General features: G+C 55.5%; 1 protein-coding gene across 1 annotated transcript; it reads right to left on the reverse strand.

Moving 5' to 3' along the window:
- Positions 1-13,720: 13,720 nt before the first annotated feature.
- LOC111146345 (NOTCH regulated ankyrin repeat protein) lies at positions 13,721-14,226 on the reverse strand. Its single transcript, XM_022501861.1, has one exon. It carries the CDS (start codon positions 14,214-14,216, stop codon positions 13,872-13,874), a length of 345 nt encoding a protein of 114 aa, XP_022357569.1. The 5' UTR covers positions 14,217-14,226; the 3' UTR covers positions 13,721-13,871.
- Positions 14,227-14,469: the final 243 nt, after the last annotated feature.

The following is a 14,469-nucleotide window of genomic DNA, read 5'->3' on the forward strand; positions in this document are numbered from 1 at the left end:
GAATTTGGGGTCTGTGTTTCCTCAGATTTTTTTTTTCTGCTTCTTTTTCTTTTGCCTCTGCGTCTCCCATCATATGCATTTTTAAATTCCTGATAATGTCTCGTGGGCCTGTAAGGCTCTATTTTACTTCATTCCTTTTTTGTTTCTTCAGAATGGATAATTTCTGTTGATCTGTTTTCAAAGTCAGTGATTATTTCTTATGGCTTTTCAAGTCTGCTGTTGATCCCTTGAGTGGATTAAAAAATAGGCTGTTTTTTAAAAGATGTCTACTATATTGTTTCTTTTTTCTTTTTTTTAAAAGATTTTATTTATTTATTTGACAGAGAAAGATACAGTGAGAGAGGGAACACGAGCAGGGGGAGTGGGAAAGGGAGAAGCAGGGAGCCCGCTGAGCAGAGAGCCCGATTCGGGGCTCGATCCTAGGACCCTGGGGTCATGACCTGAGCCGAAGGCAGACGTCTGCTTAACTGACTGAGCCACCCAGGTGCCTGCAAAATAGACTATTTTTTTTTTTTTAGAGCAGTTTTAGGTTCACAGCAAAATTGGGAAGAATGTAGAGGTTTCCTGTAGATGCCTTGTGCTTCTAGCCTCCCGCACTGTGAACATCCACCTGCCCCAGCAGTGTGTTTGGTACTGTTGTGAACCCTGCGCTGACAAGCTGTTACTGCTCAGGCTCCATGGTTTGCGTTCGAGTCCACTCTTGATGTTATATTTAATGAGATCCCACTGATCATTTCTTTCTTTCATGGATTGTGCCTTTGATTTTGAATCTCAAAATCATGGTCAAACCCACACTTATCTGGATTTCCTCATTGCAGAAGTTTTGTAGTTTTGCATTTTACATATAAGTCAGAGATCCATTTTCAGCTTTTTAGAAATATTTTATTTATTTATTTTGAGAAACAGAGAGAGCACAAGTGAGGGGAGGGCTGAGGGCGGGGGTGAGGGAGATTCCCTACTGAGTGTGGAGACCCATGCCGGGCTCCATCCCAGGCCCCAAGATCATGACCCGAGCCAAAGTCAGAGGCTTCACTGACTGAGCCCCCCAGACAGCTGTTCGGTTTATTTTTAATGAAGGGTATAAGGTCTGTGTCTGGATTAATTTTTTGTGAATGTGAATATCCAGTTGTTCCAGCCCAGAATCTCAGGGACTTTTCATTTCAGTTATCGTGCTTGTTAACTCCAGCTGTTCCATTTCATTCTTCTTTCTTCTTTCTCCTTCCCCTCCCCCTTTGCTCCCTTCTCCTCTTCTGCTCCCTCCTCCTCCTCCTCTTTCTTCCTCCTCCTTCTACTCTGTCTTCTCCCTCTTCTTCTGTCTTCCAATTTCATATCACAAAAACCTGTTGTTTTCAATCTTGGAAGTTTCAGAGCCAAAGCATCTTCTCTTTTTGAAGAATTGAAACATTTTGCAGACAGAATGGAAAGTGATGGAAATCTACAAAAATATTTGAAGATTCTAAAGGAAAGGACCAGTTCGTCTCTAGAAACGTCAGTGGCTGAGATGAAGGAAGACACAGCAAAGCCCCCTTTCAAGAGTTGGGGGACTTTCTAAAGGGGACTGCGCAGCTGTAGTGCACCTTGATTTTTTTTTTTTTTTCTAAAACTGATGGAATTGGTGACACTTTTTTTCCCCAGGAATGTGCAAAATGTTGGGAACTTCTTTTTCCAGAATGACTTTCAGAACAGGTGGTCCGGGGGCGCCTGGGTGGCTCAGTGGGTTAAAGCCTCTGCCTTCGGCTCGGGTCATGATCCCAGGGTCCTGGGATTGAGCCCTGCATCGGGCTCTCTGCTCTGCAGGGAGCCTGCTTCCCCCTCTCTCTCTGCCTGCCTCTCTGCCTACTTGTGATCTCTGTCTGTCAAATAAATAAATAAAATCTTAAAAAAAAAAAAAAAGAACAGATGGTCCGTTCTTTAAAACACCCTCAGGGTCAGAAAGCTTCATCTTGTGAAGATGTGTTTTTTAGGTTTTAAAATAATCCAGAGTCCCTCAGGACCAAGTTGGATGACACATTTTGGGACCAAGTTGTAAAGGTATGAGACTGATTTTGAGAGTGTCTTGAAGGTGGTTTCATCGACATCACTGGATTACAGGTTTCACTTCTTAAGATGCCCAAAATGAAGGAAGCACCGTACTGTCCACGTCATGGTGTCCACTGTGTGCTGGAGCTTTTTTTTCCCCTTAAGATTTATTTATTTATTTGAGGGAGAGACAGGGAGGGAGAAGTAGAGAGAATCTCAAGCTGACTCCCCACTGAGCTCTGACACAGGCTCGATCCCACAACCCTGAGATCATGGCCTGAGCTGAAATCAAGAGCCGGATGCAAATATAAGTAAATAAATAAATAGATGCTTAACTGACTGAACCACCCAGGTGCCCTTTTGTGCTGGGGCTTTTGATAGCAAGCTGACATCCTGAATCCCAGACCCATGGAGGGCAGGGGCCAACTGTCCCTCTTTAGTGGATCTCTGTTTTGTTTTGTTTTTTTTATGATTATTTATTTATTTGAGAGAGAGAGAGAGAGAGAGTACACAGAGGGAGAGGGAGAAGCAGGCTCCCCACTGAGCATGGATCCTGACGCGGGGCTCGATCCCATGCCCCGGGATCATAACTTGAGCCAAAGACAGACACTTAACCCACTGAACCACCCAGGTGCCCCCTGGATCTCTGTTTTTTATTAATAATCTCCTTTACAAAACTACGCATAGTTAAAAGATTTTTTAAATGTTCTTTTACCAAGATTAGAATTCATACACCGCACAGTTTACTGTGTAAGGCTCAGAGTTTGATGGCTTTAGTCTACTCACGAAGTTGTGCAGCCGTCACCACACTCTGATTTTAGAACGTTTGTATCTCAAAAACATTTTTTTTCCCGTGCCCATTAGCACTCACTCCCCATCCCTTCTACTCACCCCTCCACCCAGCCCTAGGCAGTTTGTTTAACTGGAATCATGCAATATTTGTCCTTTTGTGTCTGGCTTCTTTTACATAGCAGAATGTTTTCAAGGTCGGTTTTCAAGCAAGTACCAGTGATTCATTCCTTTTTATTGCTGGACAATATACCATTGCTTGGATATCCTACATTGTGTTTGTATCTTCATTTGTTTTTCCTACTTTTTGGCTATTAAAAAAAAAGATTTATTGATTTATTTTATTTTATTTTGAAGATTTTATTTATTTATTTGACAGAGGGATCACAAGTAAGCAGAGAGAGAGGGGGGAAGCAAGCTCCTCGCTGAGCAGAGAGCCTGATGTGGGGCTTGATCCCAGGACCCTGGGATCATGACCTGAGCAGAAGGCAGAGGCTTAACCCACTGAGCCACCAAGGTGCCCCTATTGATTTATTTTAGAGAGAGAGAAAGACAGCATGTGAATGCAGGGGGAGGGCAGAGGGGCAGAATCTTCAAGCAGACTCCCCACTGAGCATGGAGCCCAACTCGGGGCTTGATTCCATGACCTTATGAGATCATGAACTGGAACCAAGAGTTGGACACCGAACTGACTGAGCAACCCTGGTGCCCCTCTGTTTTTGGCTATTATGAATAATGCTGCTGTGACCTTTTGCATACAGTTTCCTGTGTGGTCATGTGTTTAACTTTATCCTGGGTATACACTGAGGCTCGGAAAAGAGTGATATATCCTGGGTCTTGGGGCAACACTGCTTTTAACATTCTAAGTAACTGACAAAGTATTTTCCATAGCTGTCCCATTTTTTCAAAATAACTTCTTTTTACTGATGTTCCCTATTTGATGAGTCATTTCCATCATACTTTCCTTTAACTCTTTTGGGGTGCCTGGGGGGCTCAGTTGTTAAGTGTCTGCCTTCGGCTCAGGTCATGATCTCAAGGTCCTGGGATGGAGTCTCACATCAGGCTCTCTGCTCAGTGGGGAGCCTGCTTCTCCTTCTGCCTCTCCCTCTCCCCCTTGCTTGCATGCTCGTGTGGGAAAGCTGCTGGTGCCCCACGTGCTCCCCGACATTTGGTGTCACTAGTGGTTCTCACTGTGGTTTTAACACGCATCTCCTGGGTGATTTGTGAAGTGCCGATTTGCTTCTCTTGCCCATTTTGGAGTGGGTTGTCTTTTTCTTACTGATTTGTAGAAGTCCTTTATAAATTCTGGGTGTGAACCTGTTGTTAATTATGTGGGTGGCAAATATCCTCTCGTGCCCGGTAGGAGGCGTCTTCTTCTCTCCCAACAGCATCTGATGAAAGACGTCATGTGTGTATTGCTCTTCCCCTTTATGTTTCTTGCTTTTTTGGTGTTGTCTTTAAGAAAAGTGTCCTCACCCCCAGTGGCATGGGAGCTGATGTGGCGGGAGCCACTTAGGAAGTGAGCCTGGAGGAGAGGATTCAGTTCATGCACACGCACACCCACACCAACGCACCCACGCACACGCACATCCACGCACCCACGCACACGCACACCCACGCACCCGCGCACACCTGCTGGAATTCCGAGTGGGATTGCAATGACTCTGTAGATGAGTTTGGGTGGAACAGACACCTTCACCACACTGAGTTTTGCAGACCATGAACATGATGTAGTTCTTGTGTAATTTTGGTGGTTACAGATTTCTCCTAGCAGCGTTCTGAAGTGTTCTGCTGGAGGCCTCACGCATCCTTCATTTTATGTTCTGTGATGTTACAGTAATGGTGCTGTTATTTATTTCTTTGTGACCGTATTTTAAAGTCTTGTTTTTGCATGTTAATGGATAGGACGCGGAAATAGACTTGATTTTTGTCTCCCGACCGCATCGCACGACTGGCCGCTCACAGACCTGTCCCTGCAAAGTGACAGTGAGACAGCTTCCTCTTCTCACCTCTGACAGAGAAGAGCCTGGGGGTCTTGGGGGCACAGCCTTCGATGCCTCAAGACTAGAACGTTCTCCCGGGGAGGGCTGGCTCTCTGGACACTCTGTGGTCGGATTTTCAGTTCTTAGGGCTCAGTGTCCAGGAGGAGGCATCAGCTGTAACCCGCACTGGCAATGCTGGGCCCACGCGGGACGTGTGTGGGTGGGCCCGTGCCTGCGCGCTCGCCGGAGTTTTCTGGTACTCCTTGTGACGCCAGCACCTACACCGGGGATGATAATTCTGTCGAATGAAACATTACCACTGAGACCTAACCTGTGTTTGGTGTGGTACCAGCCAGACATTTCTAGTGAAGAAAAAATAGGAAGGAAAAAAAAAAAAAGACTAACACCCCCCAGAAGTTACTGAAACACGCTGGGTTTCAAAAGCATTATGCCAAGTGTCGGAAGCAACACCAAGAACGCACATCCCACACGACCCTTTTATATATGATTCTAGAACAGGTGCAGCTCATCATGGTGACAGAAATCCAATCGGCAGTGATCTGGGCTTGAGCTGAGGAGGAATCGACTCGGGGTGGGGGGCATGGCAGAGCTTCGTGGGATGAAGGAAACGTTCTGTGGAATTAGTCACATACTGACAGCGCCGGCCCTTAGCACACTTCAGATGGCGGCACTTTGTTGTGTATAAATTACGCCGCAATAAAGTTGCCGTTTCAGAATAATGATAAACCTAACGATTTTCTTTCAGCTTAGAATAAAATGAAAAGAAGCCACCCACAGAAGGACACCACAGGAAGCCTTGAGAAGGAGTCGTTTATTAACAACATGACCTTGGCAAGTCAATGTGCTGGGTTAGTCATTACTTTCCTCCCCAGAAGGGAGAGGGAGGCGGAGCCGAAGGGAACCGGGACCGGGCCTGTGGGCCGAAGGGCTGGGCACAACTGCACACCGCCCTTTCTCTCCCGTACGGGCAGTGGAGCCTTCCTGAGGGCCTTCCTGAGCCTCTGAAAGGGGCTCGCTCTCCTGCTGGCTACCCAAGCGTTGCAGTTTGCCCGCTCCGTAGTGCAGGCTCTGCCGTGGAAGATAGGACCAGAGGGCACCCTTGACCTAGCTTCACTAGACCCATCGGTACCCACGCCCCATGTGCCAGCATCCTGCCTCTCCCGTCCCCTCGGCGTGCGGTAGGCTGGGCCCGGCTGGGAGCAGAGATCCCGGTGCAACCCAAGGCTGGTTCTCTCCGTGCTCAGGTGCGCCCCTGTTCTCTTTCTGTTCCGTCCATCGTTGGACAGTGCTAGTCCCTAGAAGGTCGTGCCACACAGACTTCCAAGCCTTCGGTGCTGGATGTGTTTGCATCTGGGGAAGACAAGACACAGCACGAAGCACCGACAGGTCTGCCTGATGGTAGGAAATGTTGGGGTTCGGAGCAAACGGTCAGGAAAGGGTTCCTGAGACGTGTTTGGTGCAGAAAGGTGTTTTTGTTGTTGTTTTAAGATTTTATTTATTTGTCAGAGGGTGAGCGAGAGAGCGAGAGCGAGAGAGAGAGCACGAGCAGGGGGAGTGGCAGGCAGAAGGACAAGCAGCCTTGCTCCCTGAGCAAACTGTGAGTAGTAAGTGATCTAGGAAACAAAGGCAGAAGAAACAATCCCTTATGGCCCATTGACAAGTCCTTGAAACAGGAGAGTGACCCTCCTCTAGGGACTCAGCTGCCTCCATGTTAATACTTTGCTGAGGGCAAAAGGCGATCCTGGCCTGACTCCCCTCACCTCTCTGCCCACGATCCTGTAAGTCTACTTTAAAGTAAAAAAATTCCTTTGGAAACTTCCTTTATCTCTAAAACCCCCAACATACGTTTTGTCAATCATCCCCCATAGGGCCCACCGATAGACATCTCCAGGGTCTCATGACTAAGGTTTTATTAGATGGTAATAAATGACCTTTTCCCAACAATAGCGAGCCCTCTCAATGTCCTGAAACTCTTGCTTCCAAAATCCCTTAGAGACTTATTCTACCCTTAACCCCCTCCCATCTTGAGAGTATGTAACGGGGCGATCCTCATGACCCCAGTGCAGGTCTTTCTGCCCATGGGTCCTGTTCCCATGGTTTACAAAAATCACCTTTTTGCACCAAAGACATCTCAAGAATTCTTTCTTGGCCGTAGGTTTTGAACCCTAACGTCTTTCCCACATCAGTAAGGAAGTATAATTTTTCTTTTGCCTTTGTTTCCTGTCACCTGACAACATGGCCTGGACGATGTTGATGTCACCAAGGCAGGCACTGGCTGCTACCCACCTACCCACCTCCAAATTACCAGCCTTTCTTTCTCTATGACCCCATTTAACCAGGGAGCTGCACTGACTAGAGACTACATTTCCCAGTCTCCCTTGCAGCGAGGCTGGTCATGTGACAATGCCCTAGCCAATGGGGTGTGAGCAGATGAGGCCGGCTCCTCTCCGGGAAGTGATCCTGTAGGAGAGGCTCCAAGCACTAGTTCTTTCCGTTTGTTGGCAGGAACGCGGACTTGACCGGCCGCGGTCCGAGCCGTGTGGTCGAAACCCCGCAGAGCCCAGGGCATCGGAGGGGCCTGGCCAGTGAGGCCGCACCCCACCCCGGACCACCCACTCCGACTTCTCCGTTGAGAGATACATTGTGTCTAGTTAAGGCCACTGCGGGTTTGGATTTTGTCCGATCTGGCTGGAGGGTTCATGGGGTGTCTCGGGCTTGGTTTCCTTGGGGGCCCTCGTTCCCAGGGTGTTCGTGGGGAGGCCCACAGACCTGCAGAGCGGGTTTTATGCACTGGGGGAGCCCGGGCCAGGTGTGAACTGGGTCTCCAGCCCCCAGCCCTAAGCAGGCGGGAGTCAGAACAGACGCTCCCTCCTCTCACTTGCCCATCGTCACCACGTCCCCTGGAATGGGGTGCGGAGACATCAGGGGTGTCAACTCCAGTGCCAGCTCTACCCTCCCCAGCCCCCTCTGCCGAGGCTCCAGGCTCTGGGCGGCGATCTGGGCGCCCCTCTCGCCCACCCTCCCATGGCTGGTCTGAGACGTGGTCTGGGTCCTGAAGTGTGACAGGCCCCAGGGGGCCACGTCCACAGGGCTGTGACAGATCCTGGGTCCTGCTGCCCATCCGCTCGTTGTGGCCCCAGGGCCCTGGGGTGCCCTTCTTCCCTGCTGGGCCCAAGGGCAGACCCCCACACCGCAGCCGGTCGCTTGCCCGACCGACCGTGATGGGCTCGCTTCCCAGGCCCCGCCTCCTCTGGGAAACCACCACGGGGTCCGCTCACCTGCCCCTTCCGCAGACCTGGGGCGGCCTCCAGGGTGTCCTCAGCAGGCCGGGAGTGTACGCGTGGGCGCGGCGAACGGCCTGCGGGGTAGTGCTTGCCGGGGACCCTGGGACCCCGGGGCTTGTGGCGCAGTGCGCGCCGCGGCCGCAGGGCGGCAGCACAGCCCGCGCAGCGCCGTCCTGGGCCGGCGCCCCCGCTGGAGCTGGGCCCTCCCGGGGGCCCCTAACGCGGGATGCCCCTCGCGACAGCCCCCACCCGCTGGGAACGCTCCCCGCAGCCTCCACTCGTGGGTTCTCTCCTGAGCCGGGGGGCGAGGTCGGGAAGGGACAGGGGCTTACCGGGCGCCAAGAGCCAGGCTCGCGGTGGGGAGGGTGGGGCTTTCCCCACCCCACCCCCGTAGCCCCTCGTACGCCGGGGCGGGGTGGCGGCGGTCAGGGTCTCCGTCTCCCGCTCGGCCCCCTCCCCAGTCTCACTGAGGCCCGGGATCCTCAGGCGCTCTTCTGGGGGGCTCCCCCACCCCGTACCCCTCTCAGTGTCCAACCCTCCAGACCTGGAGCGGGCGGGAGCGCCCGACCATCCGTCTCGGTTCAGACCCCCTCGAGCGGAGTGCGCACTGCGGCCCGCAAGCGCCGTAGGGTCTGCGGGGCGCCGGGTGAGGGCTGCGCATCCCAGGCAGTGACCCCAGAACAGAGATGACAGCTGGTCTCTACCCCGGACACCCCGCGCCTGGCGAGTGGGTGCGCAGGACGGGCTTTGAGTCGAGAGCGGCGGGGGCAACCCCCGGGCCCCCACACAACCCGGGCCTTTGTGAGTGCCCGCGCCCCATCCCGGGCCCAGGTCCCCACTGCCCAGCCCAGCGCCCCCCTCCCAGTGCAGAACCGGCAACCTCCCCGCGCCGGTTTCCCCCGCCCGCCCGGTCCCCTCAGTCCGCTCCCCAGCCGTGCCTTCCAGCGGGACTCCCCCACCAGCGCCTCTCTCCTGCGCCTCTGCTGCCCCCCACCTCCCGGGGCCCCCCAGCCTCCCCCTGCCCGCCGGTCCCCCACCTCCCTCTGCCTTCATTAGCATAGCAGCTGCTTGCCGAGCAGGGACCCGCGCGGAGGAAAGGGCAGAGGCCTCGAGAATGAATGGGGGCCATGGCTTTGGAGGGGGCAGGAGAAGAAAGACAGACAGACGCGCGCGCGGAGGACGGCTCGACGTACAGCCAAGCAGAAGAATGCGCCCGACGACGACGGAGGGGAGGGGAGTGCTGGAGGGGGAGCGGGGAGCCGGGCCACAGAGGCGTGTGTGTAGTGGGAGGTGGGGGAGGGTGGCCTCCAGAGACCCCAAGCCCCAGGAGGAGGCTGCGCTGGAGGCCTCAGGGAGGAGCTGTCTGGGAGGTTCCCAGACCTCCCACTGCCCCCTCTCGCCCAGGCCCTCAGGACCTGGGCCCAGGCTTTGTTCCCCAGCTGCCCGGTGTCTGGCCCCTCTTCCTCCTTCCCTCCTAGGTGGACAGCCGCCTCTTTGAGCTGCCAGCCTGCCTATGTGGGCCCTGCGCTGAGCCCCCAGACCTTTGGGGGTGGGAGCCAGAGGGCAGCCCCTTCCCTCTGCTTCTCCTACCCCCCCTCCCTGGTCTGGCCTCCAAATCCTGCCCTCCCTCCTCTGGAAGGCTGTCCTGGCTCCCACGCCTCTTGACTTTAGACATCACTTTCTGGCTGACCATTTTCCTGCATTTCCTGGTCTCTCTCTGGCATCCATTCCAACAGTAAACACTTCCTGTCTGGCTGGGGTCAGGTCAGAGAGACAGACAGTGGGACAGGAGCCGCCATCACTCCTGGTTGGGGGTGGTGGGGGAGGCCCTACCCTTGTCCGTCTGGTCCGTCTCCCCTTCTCCTTGGCAAGCACCCCAGGACTTCCCAGCAGCCCAGCCCCTGCCAACGGGACCCCTCCGCCCTGGGTGTCCTCAGTGCTCCTGGCTGGGACCCGCACTTGGCCTCCACAGCGGACCTGTGGATCCTGGGAGCCACACAGAGAGGTCAGCTCTGACTTCTTTCTTATGCTGGCCACAGAGGCTGGAGAGGAGGCTTCTGCCCCTGAAGGGCCACCTGGGGAGGGTATCCCAGGTGACACCATTGCCCGGTTGGCACTGGTTCCTGAGCACAGACGTTCTGGGCAGAGAAGCTGCCCTGCCTGGCTTGCTCATTTGTTCACAGCTCTGACCCCAGACGGTGGAAGGAGGGATGTGGTTGTCGTGTGCGTCTGTGTCCTGGGGCCACCACCAGTGAAAGGGCCGCGAACCGCCCCTGAATACGTGTCTTTGGCACCCCAGGGTCCCTCACCAGCAGCCAGGGCCCAGGCTGGGGGGCGGGGGCGTCTGTGCACAGAACAGCACCTAGGGAAGAAAGGCCCCCAAACCCCACCAGGCCTCCTCCACAGCTGTGGGGCTGAGCGGGGCCTGGCCTCCTTTTTGTCCGTGCTGGAGAGAAAACGATTGCTCTGTGAGCAGCACAAAGCCTTTCTCAGTCAAATGCGTCTCGCAGAGGGAGGACTTTCGGGAACCACGGACTGGCAGACAGTCTCCCAGGGTGGCGGCCCGTGCCTGGGAGGTGTCCCAGTGCTCCTGCTCCACCGGGCCTGGGAACCAGACCCCTCCCTGGCAGCTGAGGCTGGGAGCGTTAGCTGCGGGTTCTGAGCCGGGTTCCTCCATCTCTCGTGTGCGACAGTGCCTTCGAGGGAGCCGGAGGGCCGCCACCCAGAGTGCCCGGCCTGAATGCGTTCTCCAGAACGCCCCGCAAAGCCCACGTTCTCGCAGCGACTCCCCCTTTCGAGGCCTGGGAGGCCTGGCAGGCCTGGCACCCTCCGTGCACTCTGCCCGCCAGTGCAGCGGGCACCGCCTCCCCTGGGAGCTGGTTTGCATCGGAGATTCCCCTCCCCTCTGCGGGTGTCCGAGGCCAGTCTCCTGGCCAGTGGAGGGGACCGCAAATGCCTATCTCACCCGCAGGAGAACGAGCTCAGAAAGCCCTGGGGCCAGAACAGAGCAGGGTGTGCAGAGGAGGACCTGGAAGGCACAGCCCCCGAAGCTGCCAGTGTGGGAAGGGCAGTGTATCTGCGGGACCGGGACCGAGCACCGGCTGACAGGAAGCTGACGCCCTTTGGCTGCTGTAGAGGACTCTGAGGTATCCGGCTCTCCCTCCTCGGGATCCACTGCTGACCTCCCCTGCACTCCGTTCTCATAAGGCCCCAGGGCCCTGGGGGCATCCCAGGTCTGTGCGCCTAGAGGCTCTGCTCATCCTGTAGGCGCGAGGAGCAGACTCCCAGCTCTGCGCTCCTCTCGCACACCCAGGCAAACGGTCTACCCTGGAGCCTGTGCTCCCGGGGACAGGCTGGCGTCCCCAGCGCCCAGCGGAGAGAACAAACAGGACTCTCAGTGGTCAGGAGGGAACAGCGAGGATGTTCCCCAGATTTAAGAAACACCCCTTCTGTGCAGCCCATGGTCCAGCATAAACCCACAGCAAAGGAAAGCGGTGGTGGGCAGAAGGGCCCAGTCATCTGAGGGCCTGCTTCATCTCTGCCTGGGGGGTGGGAAGAGCTTCAAGAACTTTCCACATAGAGGCCTCAGCCGCTTTGCCAGGTAGCTGGGGAAACAGCTTGTGGGCTGGTTCTGGGCGCTCTCAGGGTGGCCTAGGCTCCCCGCAGCTGGGAGAGGGTCCTCCCCAGGCACCTCACGAATCCCATACGGGGCCGACTGGGGCTGGCCCTTGAGTTGAGCCCAGAGCCAGGCTGTCTTTGGCGAAGACCAGCCAAGCGTTGCGTAGACGGCACCCAGCATGTTGCAGCCTGACCCTCCTCCTGGGTGCCAAGACCAAGAAGAACCAACAAACTTTTTTAATTAAAAAAAAATCAATGAAAAATTTATTCATAAATTTTTCATGCTGGGCTACAAGTCTATTTCGTACACTCAGGAATGTGCTGACTTTATCCAGTTAGAAGTGATCATACCAGGACCCACACACAGCTTCCATATAAGCCTAGAAAGTCTTAACATTAATTAACATAATTAAAAAGGTATTTGCATCTAGAAAAAAATATACAGAAAAACTCCTTTTGGAGTGATCTGTGCCTCAGTTTCAATGTCTGCTTGCTTCACTGACATTATCAATATATTCTGCTCACACAAGGGTTTATAAAAAGCCACAGATGACTGCCCGGGGCTGACCAGCCACGCACAAAGGGCCTCCACCCACCTGTGTCCTCAAGTGCTCCCCATTTTTGCACGAAGGGTCAGCAGCACTTCTACCCAGGGGAAGCCTCATTTAAATTTGAATAATTCAGCCTCCCTTTTATTTCTCAGGATCAAAACAACAAGGGGTGTGGGGTTGCATAGAAAATTGGAACCTCGGAGACCAGGAAGGGCGCCTTTCGGGACAGAAAGTGACGCAGAAGCCCCGCCTCCGGCCCAGGTCCCCGAGCGGCCCCTCCCCCATGACAGGATTTTTCGGATTCGAATCGGGTCCTTGAAGCTCCGGGAGACTGAAGAGGGGCAAAACAGTCCTTCAACTCACTCAGCAATTAGCACAAGAGATTCACAGTCTTATAGGTATTTTATAAAAATATAAATATGGGTACACTGTTGCCTTCACAACGCTGGATACAACGCCCTTTAAAATTGGGTTTATAACCAAGATTCAAAAAATACACCTAAAACTTGGCTTAAAATATGTTAATATTTTATATTCTGTCATAAATGTTATGACATTCAATCGTGGCAAATCCATTTACTTTTTTAAAAAAAGTGTTCAACAGACTAACTATAATAGAACTCACTAGAAAAGGTATGATCCCCTCCGCCCCGCCCCCCCACCGCCACACCCGAGCACCCATGCTGCCGAGGAGGCTCCGCAAAGCCAGCAGGTTTGGGGGATGGTGGCCTCCCCAGGAGAGGGCAGAGGGAGGCCCGGGGCTTCCAAAACTCCCTCGGAGCTGTGTGTCTGAGTGTAAGAAGGAGAGACGGGAGGGGAAAGAGGGGAGGGGGAGGGGAGAGAGAACGGAGGCAGAGGGACTAGCACGGGAGAACCATCGGGCTGGGCGGTATTTTCAGTGCAACCAAGAAACGACAGACTCAAGTTTTAGTTTTAAGACTAGGAAACAGAAATGCATCTCCCCTATAACCGCATTGACCACGCACAGTATTTTCCAAACCAAAAAAAAAAAACCAACCAACCAACCAAACAAACAAAAAAACAAATCAGGCGCACAAACTTCACCCACAAATATACACACACATGATAAATAGTTTAGAACCCCAGGATCAGCGAAGCGTCTCCACCATCGCGCGTCCGGGCCGCAGACGCCCCGCCGTGGCCCCTAGGCGACTTTGGGCTTCGGCCGCGGGTCCTGCGGGCGGCGGGGCGCCCCGAGCCCGGCGTCCCCGCCGCCCGCTTTCCACCTTCGGGAGAAAACATTCTGCCCGGAGGATCCGGTGTCTCGGGAACTCCGAACTTGCTGGTAGCGAGACTCAAATTTCAAAGGGGCTGCAGCCCGCGCCCCGCCCCCACCACCCGCACAACGCCCCCCCACCACCACGAGGCGGCGGGCGGGGCCGTGGGAAGCCCTCCGCCCGGGTCCCGTCGGCCGCGCGGGGGCGTCGACCCCTGGCAGCGGGCGCCGCGCGGCCCCCGTGGGCGCGGACGCGCGCGCCAGACTCGTCGTGGCCTCTGGGCCGGGGAGCCCGGTGCGCACCGAGGTAGTTGGCGGGAAGGTACAGCAGACGACAAGCTCGAGGCCCGCGTCCGGGTCCGGGCGGGCATCACCGGCCGCCGCCCGCGTACTTGGCCTTGGTGATGAGATAGAGCACGATGTCCTGGTGGCCGCCGAACGCGGCGATGTGCAGCGCGCTCCAGCCGTCGCGGTTGGCCAGGCGGATGTCGGCGCCGAACTTGACCAGCAGCTTCACGAGTTCCAGGTTGCCGTCGATGACCGACTGGTGCAGCGCCGTCTGGCCCTCGGGCCCGAACGAGTTCACGTTGAACTCGCAGTTGGTCATGTTCTGCAGCAGCGACTGCAGCTCCTGCGTGTTGCCCTTGCGCACGGCCTCCTGGAAGATGCGCTGCGTCTGCGGCGCCGAGCAGGTGGACAGCTCGGCCTGGCTCATGCTGCCGCCGGGCGCGGGCCGCGGGCCGCGCCGGGGCTCAGCGCGGGCGGCGGCGGCGGCGGCTGCGGCTGCGGCGCGGGCCTCTGGCTGTCTCGGGGCGCGCCTCGGCGCATGGAGGGCGCGGAGCCCCCGGGCCCCGCACGCCGCTCCTGGGCGTTCCGGGCGCTGGGGGCCGGGGGCCGCCGCCGTGAGGCCCCCGCCGCATCCAGCCGCGCCCGGGTGGGCGGGCGACGGAGGCGGGCACTGCGCTCGC

Source organism: Enhydra lutris, unplaced genomic scaffold (genome assembly GCF_002288905.1).
Source record: "Enhydra lutris kenyoni isolate GAN:26980312 unplaced genomic scaffold, ASM228890v2 scaffoldscaffold13, whole genome shotgun sequence".
Taxonomy (NCBI): domain Eukaryota; kingdom Metazoa; phylum Chordata; class Mammalia; order Carnivora; family Mustelidae; genus Enhydra; species Enhydra lutris.

What these genes read in the sequence shown, in the direction of transcription:
- LOC111146345 (XM_022501861.1), bottom strand. Translation starts at nt 14,216, where the DNA reads ATGAGCCAGGCCGAGCTGTCCACCTGCTCGGCGCCGCAGACGCAGCGC.